Source organism: Petaurus breviceps, unplaced genomic scaffold (assembly GCF_028583685.1).
Source record: "Petaurus breviceps papuanus isolate PSGF00001 unplaced genomic scaffold, PetGlider_PUasm1.0 189, whole genome shotgun sequence".
In the NCBI taxonomy this organism is placed as follows: domain Eukaryota; kingdom Metazoa; phylum Chordata; class Mammalia; order Diprotodontia; family Petauridae; genus Petaurus; species Petaurus breviceps.
The window spans coordinates 16,842,580-16,857,578 of NW_027185809.1; the positions used below are offsets into that span (position 1 = coordinate 16,842,580).

At 42.0% G+C, this 14,999-nt stretch overlaps 1 protein-coding gene across 3 annotated transcripts in view; it reads left to right on the forward strand.

Moving 5' to 3' along the window:
* Window positions 1-11,395, forward strand: part of ACTN1 (actinin alpha 1) — a 140,903-nt gene extending 129,508 nt beyond the window's left edge. The window contains exons 19-22 of one of the 3 annotated variants that reach the window (XM_069092009.1): window positions 437-517; window positions 1,036-1,101; window positions 2,364-2,522; window positions 10,327-11,395. In XM_069092009.1, coding sequence (XP_068948110.1) covers window positions 437-517; window positions 1,036-1,101; window positions 2,364-2,522; window positions 10,327-10,485 — 465 coding nt within the window. In that variant the 3' untranslated portion in view covers window positions 10,486-11,395. The remainder of the gene's footprint in view (window positions 1-436; window positions 518-1,035; window positions 1,102-2,363; window positions 2,523-10,326) is intronic. The other 2 variants (XM_069092008.1, XM_069092007.1) reach the window with 2 other exon arrangements.
* Window positions 11,396-14,999: the final 3,604 nt, after the last annotated feature.

Below are 14,999 nucleotides of genomic sequence, written 5' to 3' on the forward strand. Positions count from 1 at the left end.
TGTGTGTGTGTGTGTGTGTGTGTGTGTGTGTGTGTGTGTGTGTGTGAAGAGGTGGGAAGGAAGGAGAGGGGAGGAGGCAAGGGTTGATTTGGGGGGGTTCCTGTTTTGATCCTGTTGTCTGGAGCAAGGTTGTGTGTGAGCACATACTGAAACCTCATTTTGGTATCTAACCTTATGCACTTTTATTTCCCCTTTCTTCCTTCTCCCCTCACCCTCCTCACCCCTTTTCATCTGCATGATCATGTACACATCTCCCTCTCCACCTCTTCTCCTCACTTCCCACCACCCACTTGCTTGCTTTCCCTCCCTCCCTGCATGGCACACACACCATCCGCCTCCTCATTCACCATCCCTGTGCATTTTGTCCCTCCCCCCATTCCTCTCCTCTGGCACCCACTGCATGTCCTGCTGCCTGGCACACCACGGCCGCCCCCAGGATCACTCCGGCACACTCGGTCCTGAGGAATTCAAAGCCTGCCTCATCAGCTTGGGTTACGATATTGGCAACGACCCCCAGGTACTCAACACCTGCATGGAACATGGTCAGGGGTGGCATCTGGGGTGATCAATAACATGTGTTTCTCCTTTTTCTTTTCTCTCTCTGTCTGGATCTCTCTCTCCCTTTCCCCCACTTTCCTGTGTTCCTCTGGACATGTGCCTTTCCTTTCTGTTGACTTTTCTGACTGTGGATACCTCTCCCTCTGAGGGGGATTCTTCTTGCATCCATCTGTATTTTGGACTCCCTTCCCTGAATTCTTTTCATGGGAATCTTACTTTCTTTTCTTTCCCATTATCTCTGCACTGTCCTTGCTGGCCATCGCCTCTCTCCTGTTCTTTGTAATGATGTTCCACCCTTAATTTGTATTTCTCTTCTTTCCTCTTTCATTTTTTTCACCCTCCTTTGTCTGCCCCACCATCCAATAAACCCTATCTCTCTGTTGTCCATGTCTTACCTCTTGGCAAACTGGTGTGGGTCCTTTCCTCTTCCCATCTTTCCTGCCTTCCCTTTGTCTAAATGTTATTGCCTTCGTGCAGAAGAAAACAGGCATGATGGACACAGACGATTTCCGCGCCTGCCTTATCTCCATGGGTTACAATATGGTAACGTAAAGCAGATGCCCCCTTCTCATTCCTGAGGGTTGGTATGGCTTCCATGGCCACATGCCCTTCTCCCTGCCCTGTATGCGGGGAGGAATCTGTGAACCCAGCCAGTGAGGTGAGGTCAAAGGAGAAAGGGTTTTGGGGGTCTTAGGTGATCACTAAAATCAGAGGGGGTGTGAAGGGTGGCGTGGATAAATACAAAGAGAAGCTGCTACTTCGCGGACTGGTCAGATCTGCTATATTTCTCATTGTTAATCTTTAGTCCCTATATTGGGGGAGGGTCACAAGAGGTTTCCTCCTATCAGCTTGCTTTCTTTGGGGACAAGTAGCGCTAGATCTGGAGAAGGAATGGAGGGGTATAGGGGAGGGAGGGTATATCAGGATATCTCTTCTCAGCTAGCTGGGTGCTCTGACACTATATACTGCCAGTCTTGATGTTTTATTTTGCCTGACTGCAGTAGAAGGGCTTTTGCCCTTTGTTCTCACAAATATTGCCCTTTCCTTGGGAACGCTTAGCAGACACAATCTGGGAGCGATTAATAGTTCTACCTTCATATTGACCTGACCTTTTGATCAATAGGCTTTTTTGTTGCTGCCCTGTAGTCAGGCAAGGAAGGAAACTTTGATATCTGTTTCAGTCATCACCCTAAATAGACTTGAGCTTGGTTATCTTTTTGCCAGTGCATCTTCTTCCCTTCCCTTATTTTAACCTCATTTTACCCCTTAGCATCTAGTACAGAGTGGCAAGCCACAGGTATAAGGTTTTCTGTTCGTGGAAGCTTTTTTTTTTTTTGGTAAGCAATTGGGGTTAAGTAACTTGCTCAAGGTTACATGGCTAGTTTTTTTTGTGTGGGTGCCAACTATCTGAGGCCAGAACCAATCCCGGGTCCTCCCGATTCTGGGGCCAGTGCTCTTAACTCATTGCGCCACCTAGCCACCCCAAAGCTTTTTCTTTAATGAGTTGTTAACCCTGGCTCACAGGATAATGTGCTAAGCCAAAGAACTATCCAGGGGAAAAGATCAAGGTGGATTAGGGGTCATTAAATTAGGACATTCCTTTGAGCTGGGCCCCAAAGTCAACCTAGGTTTTGTTGGGGAAATTTCTATACTCTCTTTGGAATCTTCCATTCCCACAAAGTAGGGGTAGTACTATCCCCTCTTCCCCCCATCATTATATACTGCCTGAGCCCCTATTGAGCTAGATTGTTTCAAATAGATCCCAGCCTGTGGGACTAATGCAGGTTCCGTCTTTTGTTCTTCAGGGAGAGGCAGAGTTTGCCCGAATCATGAGCATTGTAGACCCCAACCGCATTGGCGTAGTGACATTCCAGGCTTTCATTGATTTCATGTCCCGTGAGACAGCTGACACAGACACAGCTGACCAAGTCATGGCTTCCTTCAAGATCCTGGCTGGGGACAAGGTAAGTTTGCTGTGTAATCGTAGCCTTATTCAGGGCACTGGTCTCTGACATAAGAGTCTGGTAAAGGGTGCTCCAGAGACAAATCCATAGTTCTGAATACCTCTGTCAATAAAAAGAGAGATAAAATTAGTACATTGAATTTCCATCTTATACATACATACACACAAACACACACACTCTCACTCACTCACTCTGTCCCTCTCTCCTTTGGTAAAATGAAAGCAGATGAGAAGTAAACAAGATGAAATCCCATTTAGAATAAGAAAATAATTGGAAAAGACTAACAAAGTTGGTAAACAATTAACAAGCCTAATTTTAAGAAGAGAGCAAAATGAAAAATTATACATAAGGAGACATTACAAGGGCAAAAGAAATTTAGGTTTCTGTATTCAGCATTAGGTCAAGAGGAATACATTTTTTTTAATTAAAAAAAATAGTGGACAATCCAAATTAGACTAATCTCAGAAAGATAGATCAGATTAGACCATTTCAGCACTCCCCAGAAAAAAAGACAGCTCAGTTGTCAGTTTTCCAAAACTTTTAAACAAGTTAACTCCTTTTCCTACATATTTCAGAACAGAAGGGTTTTTTTTTTTCTTTTTTGCTTTTTGGAGGGGGAAGACAGGGCGATTGGGGTTAAGTAACTTGCCCAAGGTCATACTGCTAGTAAGTGTTAAGTGCCTGAGACTGGATTTGAACTCAGGTCCTCCTGACTCCAGGGCTGGTGGACTATTCACTGCACCACCTAACTGCCCCCAGAAGGATTTTTTCTAGCTGCTTTCTTACTGCCTACAAATGTGCCCATTTCCAGTTCTCACAAAAATCCTCACTTAATCCATCTCAGTTTATCATCTCGTATCTCCCTTTTGGGGCCAAACTGCTTAAGAAGGCCGTCTCCTTTCAGTCCCTTTCATAATTCTTTGCATTCTGGCTTCCTATTTCACGATTCAACAAAAACTGCTCACATTTACTAATTATATAATTGCCATAACCGATGGCCTTTTCTCAGGCCTCATCACTCTTGACCTCTCCAAAGCCTCTGACACTTTTGATCACCTCTCCTCTAGGTTTTTGGGACACCACACTCTTGGTTCTCCTCCTACCTGTCTGACCAATCCTTCTTAGTATCCTTTGCTGGACCTTCAGCCAGGTCATGCCTTCCAATCATGGGTGTTCTTGGGCCCTCTTTTCTTCTTTCTCTATGCTATTTTCCTTGATCTCATCAGCTCCCATGGATTTAATTACCATCTCTAACCTGATGATTCTCATCTCTATTTATGTAGCCCTAAGCTCTCTGTTGACCTCCAGTCTCTCATTACCAACTGCCTATTGGACATATTAAACTAGATGTCCTGTTGACATCTTCAAAACTGAACTCATCTTCCCCCCAAACCCTTCTCTCTTCTTAACCTCCGTTACTGTTGAGGGTACCATAATCCTCCCAGTCCTTTAGGCTGCAGCCTCTTCACTGTCTTTCACCCCATACCTCTCCGCCACTCCCCACAATCCAATCTGTTGCCGTGGCCTGTTGATTTTATCTTCATAATGCCTCTTACTTGACGCTTTTCCCCTGACAATGCCACCACTCTGGTGGACTATTGCAGTAGACTGCTGGTGGGTCATCTGCTTGCCACAAATCTCTCCCTGATCCATTTCATCCTTTATTCAGTTGTCAAAGTAATCTTCCTAAAGTGAAAGTTTGACCTTATCACCACCTTTCTTCAATAAACTCCAGTGGTGCCCTATCACTTCCAGGATCACACATAAAATCCTCCGGTATTCAAAGTCTTTCATAACTTGGGCCTAGTCTCACTTTTCCCATCTTCTTAGACCTCATACCCTACCCCATTGTGAATTCTGCAATGTAGAGCTCATTTTTATGTGTTATCAGCCTCTTTGCTGTTCCTCAGACAAGATACCCTGTTTCTAAACTCCTTATATTTTCTCTCTCTCTCTTTTTTTTTTTTGCCTTTTGGAGGGCAATTGGGGTTAAGTAACTTGCCCAAGGTTACACGGCTAGTTTTTTTGTGTTAAGTGTCTGAGGCTAGAACTGAACTCAGGTCCTCCCGACTCCAGGGCCAGTGCTTTACTCACTGCGCCACCTAGCCGCCCCATAAACTCCTTGTATTTTCACTTGCTGTCCCTCATACATGTAATACCACCCCTCCTCATCTTTACCTCCTGCTTTCCCTGGCTTCCCTCAAGTCCCAGTTAAAATCCCATCTTTTACAGGAAACCTTTCCCAATCTCCTTTAAGTCTTTTTGGTTATTTCCAACTTTTATCTTGTTTGTATAAAATATATCATGATTTACATGTTGTTTCTTCCAATAGAATGTGAACTTATTTTTTAGCATTTATTTATTTTTAGTTTTCAACGTTCATGTCCACAAGACTTTGAGTTCCAAATTTTCTTCCCATCTCTCCCCTGCCTCTTACAATGGTGAACTTCTGGAGAGCAGGTTCTGGTTTTTGCCTTTCTCTGTATTCCCAGCACTGAGCACAGTGCCTGATAACATAGTAGATGCTTAATGTTAATCAACGGACTGATTTACCACGAATTACCCAACTCCTTTCATAAGGCAAATATGAGCTTGGGGTAAATCTGAGAAAACTACAGATCAATATCATTAGTGCAAAGCGAAAGAAAAATATGCAATCGAATACACACATGCATTGAAAAAAATATCCATTATAACCAGGCAGATTTATAAATAAAAGAAAAATATTTCTCCTTTTCACTGGGTGACGGGAGACTATGGGTGCAGAATGTTGCATATCTTTTTTTTTTTCCTTTTTGGAAGGGGGGAGGGCAGGGCAATTGGGGTTAAATGACATGCCCAAGGTCACAAGGCTAGTGAATGTTGCATATCTATGCCCCATCGTCCCCCACTGCCCAGTGAAAAGGACATATAATTTCTTTTTTTTTTCTTTTTAAGACATTTCTTATTATGAAATTAAGAAATATCAGCAAGCACTTTTCTAATATTAGAAGAAAAGTAACACACAAGATGATGATTCTCTCATACAACTTGCATTTTTTAAGTGTTTATTAAATAATAGTAACACTGTCCTTCTTGTCTGCACATTTCTAAACTTCCTTTTGTTCTTGAGACTGTACTTTGAAACTCTTTCATTGATGCCGGTTTCCTCGTTCTTCTCCTTTTCCTTCTTCACACTCATTAGAAAGGCAAATAATAAAATTGGTGTTAAAAGTTCAGTGTTAGAATTGCATTGGTACTTCAGTAGATTATAGACATTTTCAAGAATAATCTGACAATATTCAAGAAGGGTGACTTGAGCCAGCAATTTCACGAGTAGGCTTTTATCCTAAAGGCATCATAGAAAAGGAACAATGACCTATAGAAAGGTGGCCTGATATAAGGGATGGCATGCTGGACCTGGAGACAGGAAGGACCTGAGTTTAAATCCTACTTCTGATATAGTGAGCTGGGGTGACGATTGGCAAGTCAATGAAGTTCTACTGGCTCAGTTTCCTCATCTATAAAATGAGGGGTTTGGACTTGATTATCTCCAAGAAATGGAAGCATCTCTAAAGCATCTAAAAATCCTATGATTTATATGAAGAAAATGCCATTTACAATAGCAAAAAATCAGAAACAATCCTAGCAATTCAAGAATGACTGAATAAAGTATAGCCCATTACTATAGTAAAATATTGCAATACTATAAAAATAACAAATATAAAGTGTGATATGTAGAAGAAACTTATGTGGGGTGATGCCAAGTGAAATCAGCAATACTAGAAATAGAGCCACATAACTTTATTTTTATTAAAATTTATCTATTAATTTTTAGTTTTTAACATTCATTTCCACAAGATTTTGAGTTACAAATTTTTCACCTACCCTCCCCACCAAAAAAGAAAGGCTACAGAATAGTTCTTCCCTAAATCTGTTCTCTCTTATATGCTCCCTCTTTACCCCCTAACTTTCTAGAAGGGCGAGATGGATTTCTATACAATAATGCCTGTACATCTTATTTCCCAGTTGAATATATATTTTTTAATTTTTAAATTTTTTTTTAACATTTGTTTTTAAAACTTTGATTTCCAGATTCTTTTTTTCTTTGGGGGAAAGTAGGTTTTTTTTTTTTCAAATGCTTTATTAACTTCTGATTTACATCATTTATTTCTGCCAGATTTTGAGTTATAAATTTTCTCCCTGTTTTTCCCCTACCCACCACCCCAAAATAGCAGTCCCACAGGATATCCCCTCCTCCAATCTGCTCTCTCTCATATTTTCTCCCATACCCCTTTCGACTTTTCCAGTGGATCTCTATGCCCCAGTGCCTGTATATCTTATTTCCCAATTATATGTAAAATAGTATTAATAATAGTATATGTATTTAGTATTTGATTTTAAAACTTTGAATTCCAGATTCATTCCCTTCCTCCCTTGTCACCCACCCTTACTGGAAAGATAAGCAGTTCAGTATAAGTTGTACATGTGTGGCTAATGCAAAACAATAACATAGTGGATATATTGTAAAAGACTGACTATATTTCCCTCCCTCCTATCCCACCTCCCACTTTTTCCATTTTCTTTGATCCCGTCCCTTTTCAAAAGTGAGTGCTTCCAACTTCCCTCCCCCCCAGCCCGCCCTCCCTTCCATCATCCCCCTTCTCATCCCCTTTACCCCCTACTCTCCTGGAGGGCGAGATACCCTATTTAGTGTGTATTTCATTCCCCCCCTCAAGCCAAATTCAATGGGAATAAGGTTGACCCATTCCCTTTTGCCTTCCTATTCTTCCCCTCCATTGTAACCATTTTCCCTTGCCTCTTCTGTATGAGATAGTTTACCCCATTCTGTCTCCCCCCATCTCCTCTCATTATATTCCTCTCTCACCTCTTAATTTCATCTTTTAAGTATCATCCCTTCCTGTTAAATTGGTCCTGTGCCCTCTATCTATGTATACCTGTAAACATATATACACACATTCACATATGCATTAATATGCTCATATATAGACACATTATATATATATATATATATGTATATATATATATTTCTAATCCTCTCAACTACTGAGAGAAGTTTCATCAGTTACAATTATTGTTTTTCCATGTAGGAATGTTAATAGTTCGACTTTGATCATGTGTTTACCTTCTCATGCTTCTCTTGCTTCTTGTATCTGAATGTCAAATTTTCTATTCAACTCCGGTTTTTTTCAGCAAGAATGCTTGAAAGTCCTCTATTACACTGAATGACCATATTTTCCCCTGAAACATGATACTCAGTTTTGCTGGGTAGGTGATTCTTGGCTTTAATTCCATCTCCTTTGACCTCTGGAATATCAAATTGCAAGCCCTTCGATCCCTCAATGTAGAAGCTGCCAGATCCTGGGTTATCCTGATTGTGTTTCCACAATATTCAAATTGTTTCTTCTTGGCTGCTTGTAATATTCTCTCCTTAATCTGGGAATTCTGGAACCTGGCTACAATATTCCTAGGAGTTTTCTTTTTGGGATCTTTTTCAGGAGGTGATCAGTGGATTCTTTCAAGCTCTATTTTGCCCTCTGGTTCTAAAACATCAGGGCAGTTTTCTTTGAGAACTTCCTGGAGGATGATTTCTAGGTTCTTACTTTGATCATGGCTTTCAGGTAGTCCAATAATTTTTAAATTCTCTCTCCTGGATCTATTTTCCAGGTAGTGGTTTTTCCCATGAGATATTTCACATTGCCTTCTATTCTTTCATTTGTTTGGATCTGTTTAACAGCATCTTGATTTCTCATAAAGTCATTAGCTTCCATTTGCTCCAATCTAATTCTGAAGCCATGATTCTCCTCATTGAGCTTTTGAGATTCTTTTTCCATCTGGCAAATTCGGCTTTTTAAGGCATTCTTCTCCTCATTGCCTTTTTGAGCCTCTTTTGCTTTGTTTATTTTTAATCTCTTCTTGGCCTACATGTATATTTTGTCTCTGCTTTGTTCCAAACCTTATGAATCTTGGCAGTATGCAACTGTCTTTCTAATAGGAGCTACCTATTATAGTGAGATGCTTGCCTAGGAGTAATCCCTGTGTCTTCTCACCTACATTTGGTCCTGACTCCTAAGTACCCTTCTCCCTTGATCATATTTCCTCTTATCAATCTCTAACTCAGTTGACCCAGCACTAGACCAAAAAACTGTGCCCTGTACCTAACCCCCCTTTCCCCGATATCCATTCACAAAATCAACCAGCCTAATCTTGTTCAGGCCCGTTGCATTGCAATAAGTTCTTGGGACCTACCTTTGGCAATCTAGTTCCTGTATGACTCAGGGATAGTTTTTCAGGAACTTTTTCCATTGTTTCTTTCAAGACTATTTGTCCCTCCCTATCCCTATGTGATTTTCCTGACTTTGATCCTATTCCTTCTCAACCTTCTTCCTCCTCCAATGAAAGATTCCAATCTTTTTAATTCTATGAAGGGAATCACAGGGAAAGGATTATTCTGCCCATTTTACAGAAGGCACTGAATCACCCTATTCCTTCTGAGTGGTCCCATGGGTATCCCTGTGCTGTTATGATATGGTTGTGAGAAAACTCGTTGGGACTTCAGTGATACCCAGAACACATTAGTTATCCACCCAGCCACCAGTCTTGTTTGGATTCCTGGCCTTCCAGTGGAAGGACATGTCAGAGGAAGATTGGGACCAGTAGTAGAACAGAGAAACAAACGCCTGGTCATGTGACCACAGAAGGGCCTTCATGGGCTGAGTCAGGATCACAGAATCCAAGTGAGTATATTAAGAGGAATATGGACTGGACTAAGGTCAGAGGCAAGAGCTAGGCTCTCTCCCCAAAGGGAGAGTTAAAAGCAACCATCTCATTTTACAGATTAGAATAGATTTACCAAAGGTTATAATATCTTGTGGAAGACAGGACCTAGGAAGAATTTGGGCTCGGATTTTTAGTCTCTTTGTTCAGTCATTTCAGCCATTCTGACTCTTTATTTATTTATTTTTTAAAGCAATTGGGGTTAAGTAACTTGCTCAGTGTTACACGGCCAGTTATTTCTGGGTGTGGTGCTGAGTATCTGAGCCCGGATTTGATCCAGGTCATCCCGACACTGGAGCTGGTGCTCTTACTTGCTGAGCCACCTGGCCGCCCCTAAGCAATTGGGGTTAAGTAACTTGCTCAGGGTTACACAGCCAGGTGTTTCTGGGTGGGTGCTAAGTGTCTGAGCCCGGGATTTGATCTCCAGGTCATTACAACACTGGATCTGGTGCTCTTACTCTCTGTGCTACCTGGCCGCCCCAATTCTGACTCTTTATGACCCCATTTAGGGTTTTCTTGGCAAAGATACTAGAGTGGTTTGCCATTTCCTTCTCGAGCTCATTTTACAGATGAGGAGCTGAGGTAAAGAGGTTTAAGTGACTTTTTCAGGGTCACACAGCTAGTAATTGTCTGAGGCCAGATTTGAACTCAGGAAGATGAGTTTTCTTGACTTCAGGTCTGGCACTCTCTCCACTTCAGCTAGTGGCACTTACCTTATCCTTGATCATAATGTGCAACCCTGCCTTGCCACACATCACTCCTTGGTGACGCTGTCAGGTACAGAACATTGTATTTGAACCATGGATCTTTCCCAGGACAGCATTTCTCATGTTCCCATGTACAATAGGTTTGTTTAGACCACTTGCATAAGATAGTGTAGGACCTATACTTCTGTCGTGCCGATGGTAAACTTTCATGAGCAATGGGAAGGGCCATAATGGTAGTGAAGGCCTCATGCCATCCTCAGCAGTTGCTAATCTCCACTATAGATGTTGCCTGTGTCTAAATTTCTTTGTTCTCTTTGCAGAATTATATTACCTCGGATGAACTCCGCCGGGAACTCCCACCTGACCAAGCAGAATACTGCATTGCACGGATGGCCCCCTACACTGGCCCAGATGCCGTGCCTGGTGCTCTGGACTACATGTCCTTCTCCACAGCCCTCTATGGCGAAAGTGACCTTTAACCTATTTCTAGACCCCCTACCACACAAACCTTTATTACCATTCAAACCCCCAGACTCTACCAAGGTTCTTCTTTCTGTCCAGATGCACCTTTCTTTCTGTATGCAATGCAAGCCCCCCCAGCTCTGCCTCCTTTGTTGGGCTGTCCTCCACATCTTCCTTCCCTCTTCCTTCCCCCCTAAACCCCGAGGTTTTGGTGTCAGCTCACAGGTTCCCATCATCTTCAGGGATGGGACAGACATTACATTGAATCTTCCCACCCTCTGAAAGTGGTAACAGTTTACAAATTATTTTCTGCAAAAAAGAAAAAAATGTTAAAAAAAAAAACCGAAACCAAAAAACCCACATATTTTATTAAAGAAAATAAAGGTATTTTTTCTCCACCTGACTGAAATGGATAAGGGGAAAGTAGAACTATTTGCACCACGTGTTTTGTTTGTTGTGACATAGGAAAATAAGCAAGCACAATGCAACATTCCATCCTTTTTTTAAAAAATATACATTTTTTTAAAAAGAATTTATCTTATCTGTTCCATCTTTTTTGTCCATTCCTCCAATCCCACGTCTTTCAGTGAGGGGAGGAAATTCTGTCAAAAGACACACCAGGTGCATGTGTGTTTGCTTGATCACTTGTTTTATGGAAATATTTTATGATATTAAAAATCTTCAGAGATAGCTGTTTTTTAGGAAGTCAAATAATTTACATGGCTTGTCTTTTCATATTTAATTCCAGAGATATGATGATCAGTCTCCTCAGTGCACAAAATGTGTTTCTTTTTTTTGTTTGTTTTGTTTTAATTATTTTAAAGTTGTCTATTAAAAAAAAGGTTAGGATAAACTTGGAAAGAGTGGATGACTTTGATATTGCTTGTCACAAACCATATTAAAAACAAAGCAGCATTCTTGTGATAACTGTTTGCCGTGTCTTATCTTTTCTGCTGTTGGAAAATTGCATGGGACCTCAGGAGGTGCGACAATTCTGTATTGTTTTCTCATGCAGATTCTTGGACCACGGAAATTATAGTCCAGAGTCCTACATCTTGTTCTTAACCTTGCCTCTAACACTTGTGTGACCCTGGACAGGCCTCTTGATTTCCCTGGGCCTCATTTTTTCCTCATGTATAAATGAAACTGGGAATTAGGTAGAGGTTAACAATGTGTAGTGCCAACACAATATTCACAGTGCCAATGGCTACTGAAAATATGGTGGCATAATACTCAATCACAAAATATAACAGTCTCCATCTAGAAGACGGTAGCAAAACATTCAGCCTCCAGAAAACGGAGTCCCTTAACCAGTAAGCCAATTACATCATAGCAACGTATAAGTTAACAGGCCATAACAGCACAGAGAGCCACATCATCCCTTAGCCTTCCCACAAGCCTAACTCTCCCCCTCTGTTGCATCCTCTCCTCCCTCTAGTCTCTAACTCCTCTGACTCCCAGCTTCCTGTGGGCTCTGCTCCACCCTTTAGCAAACTCCTCCCACCACAGGTTCCATGTGATTACATTCAGTCTATTAGGAGGCAGGGAAGATCGTCTTCAAATTCCCTTAGGCTTATTAAGGGGCAGGGAACATCTTCAAATTACCATTACCATTACACCATGCCTCTAGCATACATGTTAGTTGTGTGACCAAAGACCACTTAACCACTTAACGTCTCAGGCAGCTCTCTAAGCCTGCGACCTGAACTGGTTGAGGGATTGTCTACAATTACAATTTCCTACCCTGATGAACTCATAGGTCTAAACTCCATTCCTCCAATTGGGGATGCCCTATTTACATCACAATATTAAATGAAAGTACAGATATGCTTTGGGAAAAGTTAATAGTATAGTTCAAAGGTGCTCATTACTCATAGACTCCATTTACTTTTCTTGGGATGCAGACATGTATAGCACTTAGCCCCATCTCTTTCTCCAGGTGGATGAATGGACCTCAGTTTCTTTGGTTTATCATACTTCAGCCAACTCATGAACTCATTAATTTGGAGCTATTGTTATGTGAAAACCTATACTTATGAAAATTTTAAGAGGATACAGAAGAAATGGCCTTAGCAACTGAAAGACAAATCATGCTTCAAAGGACAGGAGATCTTTCTATCTGAAAGGGGTTTTATGTTCTTGGGATTTTGTCACATCAGGCATTAAAATGTACCTGGGACAAGTGGGAAAGAGTCATTGTCTAGAGATCAAATGACCTGTCATTAAAGATAAATTAATATGGAGTATAAATTCACTTGGGCAGCTAGGTGGCATAGAGCTCTGGACTTAGAGTCAGGAAGACGGGTCTTCTCGAGTTCAAATCCAGCCTCAAACACTTACAACTAGCTGTGTGATCCTGGGTAAGTTATTTAACCCTGTTTGCCTCAGTTTCCTCATCTATAAAATGAGTTAGATAAGGAAATGGCAAGTATCTTTGTCAAGAAAACCCCAAATAGGGTTACAAATGTTTGAAAAACACAACAAAATTTACTTCCTAGGCTGGTACCGTATATCTAAACCAGGAATATTCAGATTTTCAGAACCCTTATGGCTTATTCCCTCCTGTGAAGTCATTGGCTGCTTCCAGTGAAAATAAGCATTGCGTGCCTCAGTTTTATCATTTGAAAATTTGTGCAGATAAAATCCTCTTATTTTTCTTTCCTTGATCCTTGATTCTTTCCTTTTATCCAAGGAAAATTTTTTCCCCTGATAACATAGGGAATAAAGATTCCTATTTTTATGCCTCCCACCTTATTGGGGGAAACCACCCTGTTCCTTGACAGGTCGGTCACTTGGAGGGAGAAGAAAAGCTACTTTCTGAAGGCCATTGGTAGTTTATTGCCTTTTCTTTCATACTCAGGATTTTGGAACCCTGAGTCCTTTGTTATGGCAGAGAGTTATTGGGGTAAGCTGTCCCTTTGTGCAGGGAGGCAGCTGAGCAAGGGCTAATGAATTGTCCTTTTTGGCTGCTTTTGGTAGTCAGCAGATTTCTATCAGGTCTTCTCAATTTTTCCTCCACTTCTCTTATCTGCTTCTTAAGGTCCTCTATGGCCTGTAACCAGCTCGTATTTTCCTTTGAAGCTTTTGGTGCAGGAGTTCTGACTTCACTGTTTTCTTCCTGTTCCATGCTTTGCTCCTTTTGGTCCCTAAAATAGGAGTGTAATGTTGGAATCTTCTGTCTGCTTTGTTTCCTTTGCCTGCTCATTTTGCCACTCAATTACCTTACTTTTGGGCTTTTTGCCACAGTAGGACTCTGCCACCAGACAGGGGAGCTTTCGTCACAAACGCTGGGGTTTTCTCAGCTGCCAGAGGTATTAGATGGGTCTCTGAGGTCTCCACACCCTCTGGCAAGCTGGACACACACCCCAGAACCTCCACCCTAGACCGCAATCCAGATCCAAGCAGGTTAAAGCAAGAGCAATTACCCCTCAGACTGGTGCTTGGTCCCCCTACACTCTGCAGGCCAAGAGCTGAAGCTGCCACGTGAAGCTGGCTGGCTGTCTCAGCGGCTTTTCACCCTGGGGGGTATGTAGCAGCAAGCACCCCAAGTGTCCTCAGGGTTTGCTGCCACCACAGGTTCTTGGATCTGCTTTGATAAAGGAAAGCAACTCAAAATGGGTTAACAAGCTTACTTTAAACAAACATATATTGTTTACCTCGTTCAGGGGGAAAAGGTCAGCATCCTGAACTTCAAAGTATACAGGAAGAATTATCAAGACAGAAACAGATCAAGTAGACAGCTTTCCAAACTGTCCAACCATTACATCCATACCAAATCAACATCTGGGTTTTTCAAAGCTGAGGGTCTCTGGACAACAGCTTCCCAGAATCCATATCAAATCACAGAACACTTCTCAAAGTGAGGCCCAAAACAAAGCTACACATCAGGGCTTATATAGCCTTCTCCTGGCTCAGAGAATGTAACAACCTTTTGCACCCACTGGCCAATCAAAAAGTATCTACTGAAAAACAAGCCTCCTACCCCAGGCTCCAGGTGTACTTTAGCCTAGGGGCAGGGAAGATCTTAAAAATTTCCATTTCCATTACAGGGTAAAAGCCACGAACTCCCACTTACTGGTCCCAAAGTCCAGACTGTACTGACCTCTCACTTTGTCCTTTGTGTCTATGTGTTGATAAATCTGGAAATGGCCACAGCTGCTGCTGATCTGGAGTCCCTCTGGCCGGCGGCTGGTCAGGCCCGCCCTGGGGGGCTCTCGGAGCGCTGTGCTGGATTCCTGCTGGCCTGCTGGGCTGTCCTCAGCGGGAGGTTAGCTTCTCTGTGTCATTTTGTGGGTTCTGCAGCTCCAAAGTTTGTTTAGAGTCCCCTTTTTACATGGATTGGGGAGGGTGGAAGCCGGAGCCGTGGGAAGGTCATGCTTCTACTCCGCCATCTTGGCTCCGCCCCCTCTATCAGGTTTTAATATAAATAGAAACTGGTAGCCCAATGACTAGAAAGCCTGCAACTAATTAAATAATTTCTGTCCTCCTTCCCTTCTTGTGCGTCACTGGCTGCAAAATTCTGTGTTTGACT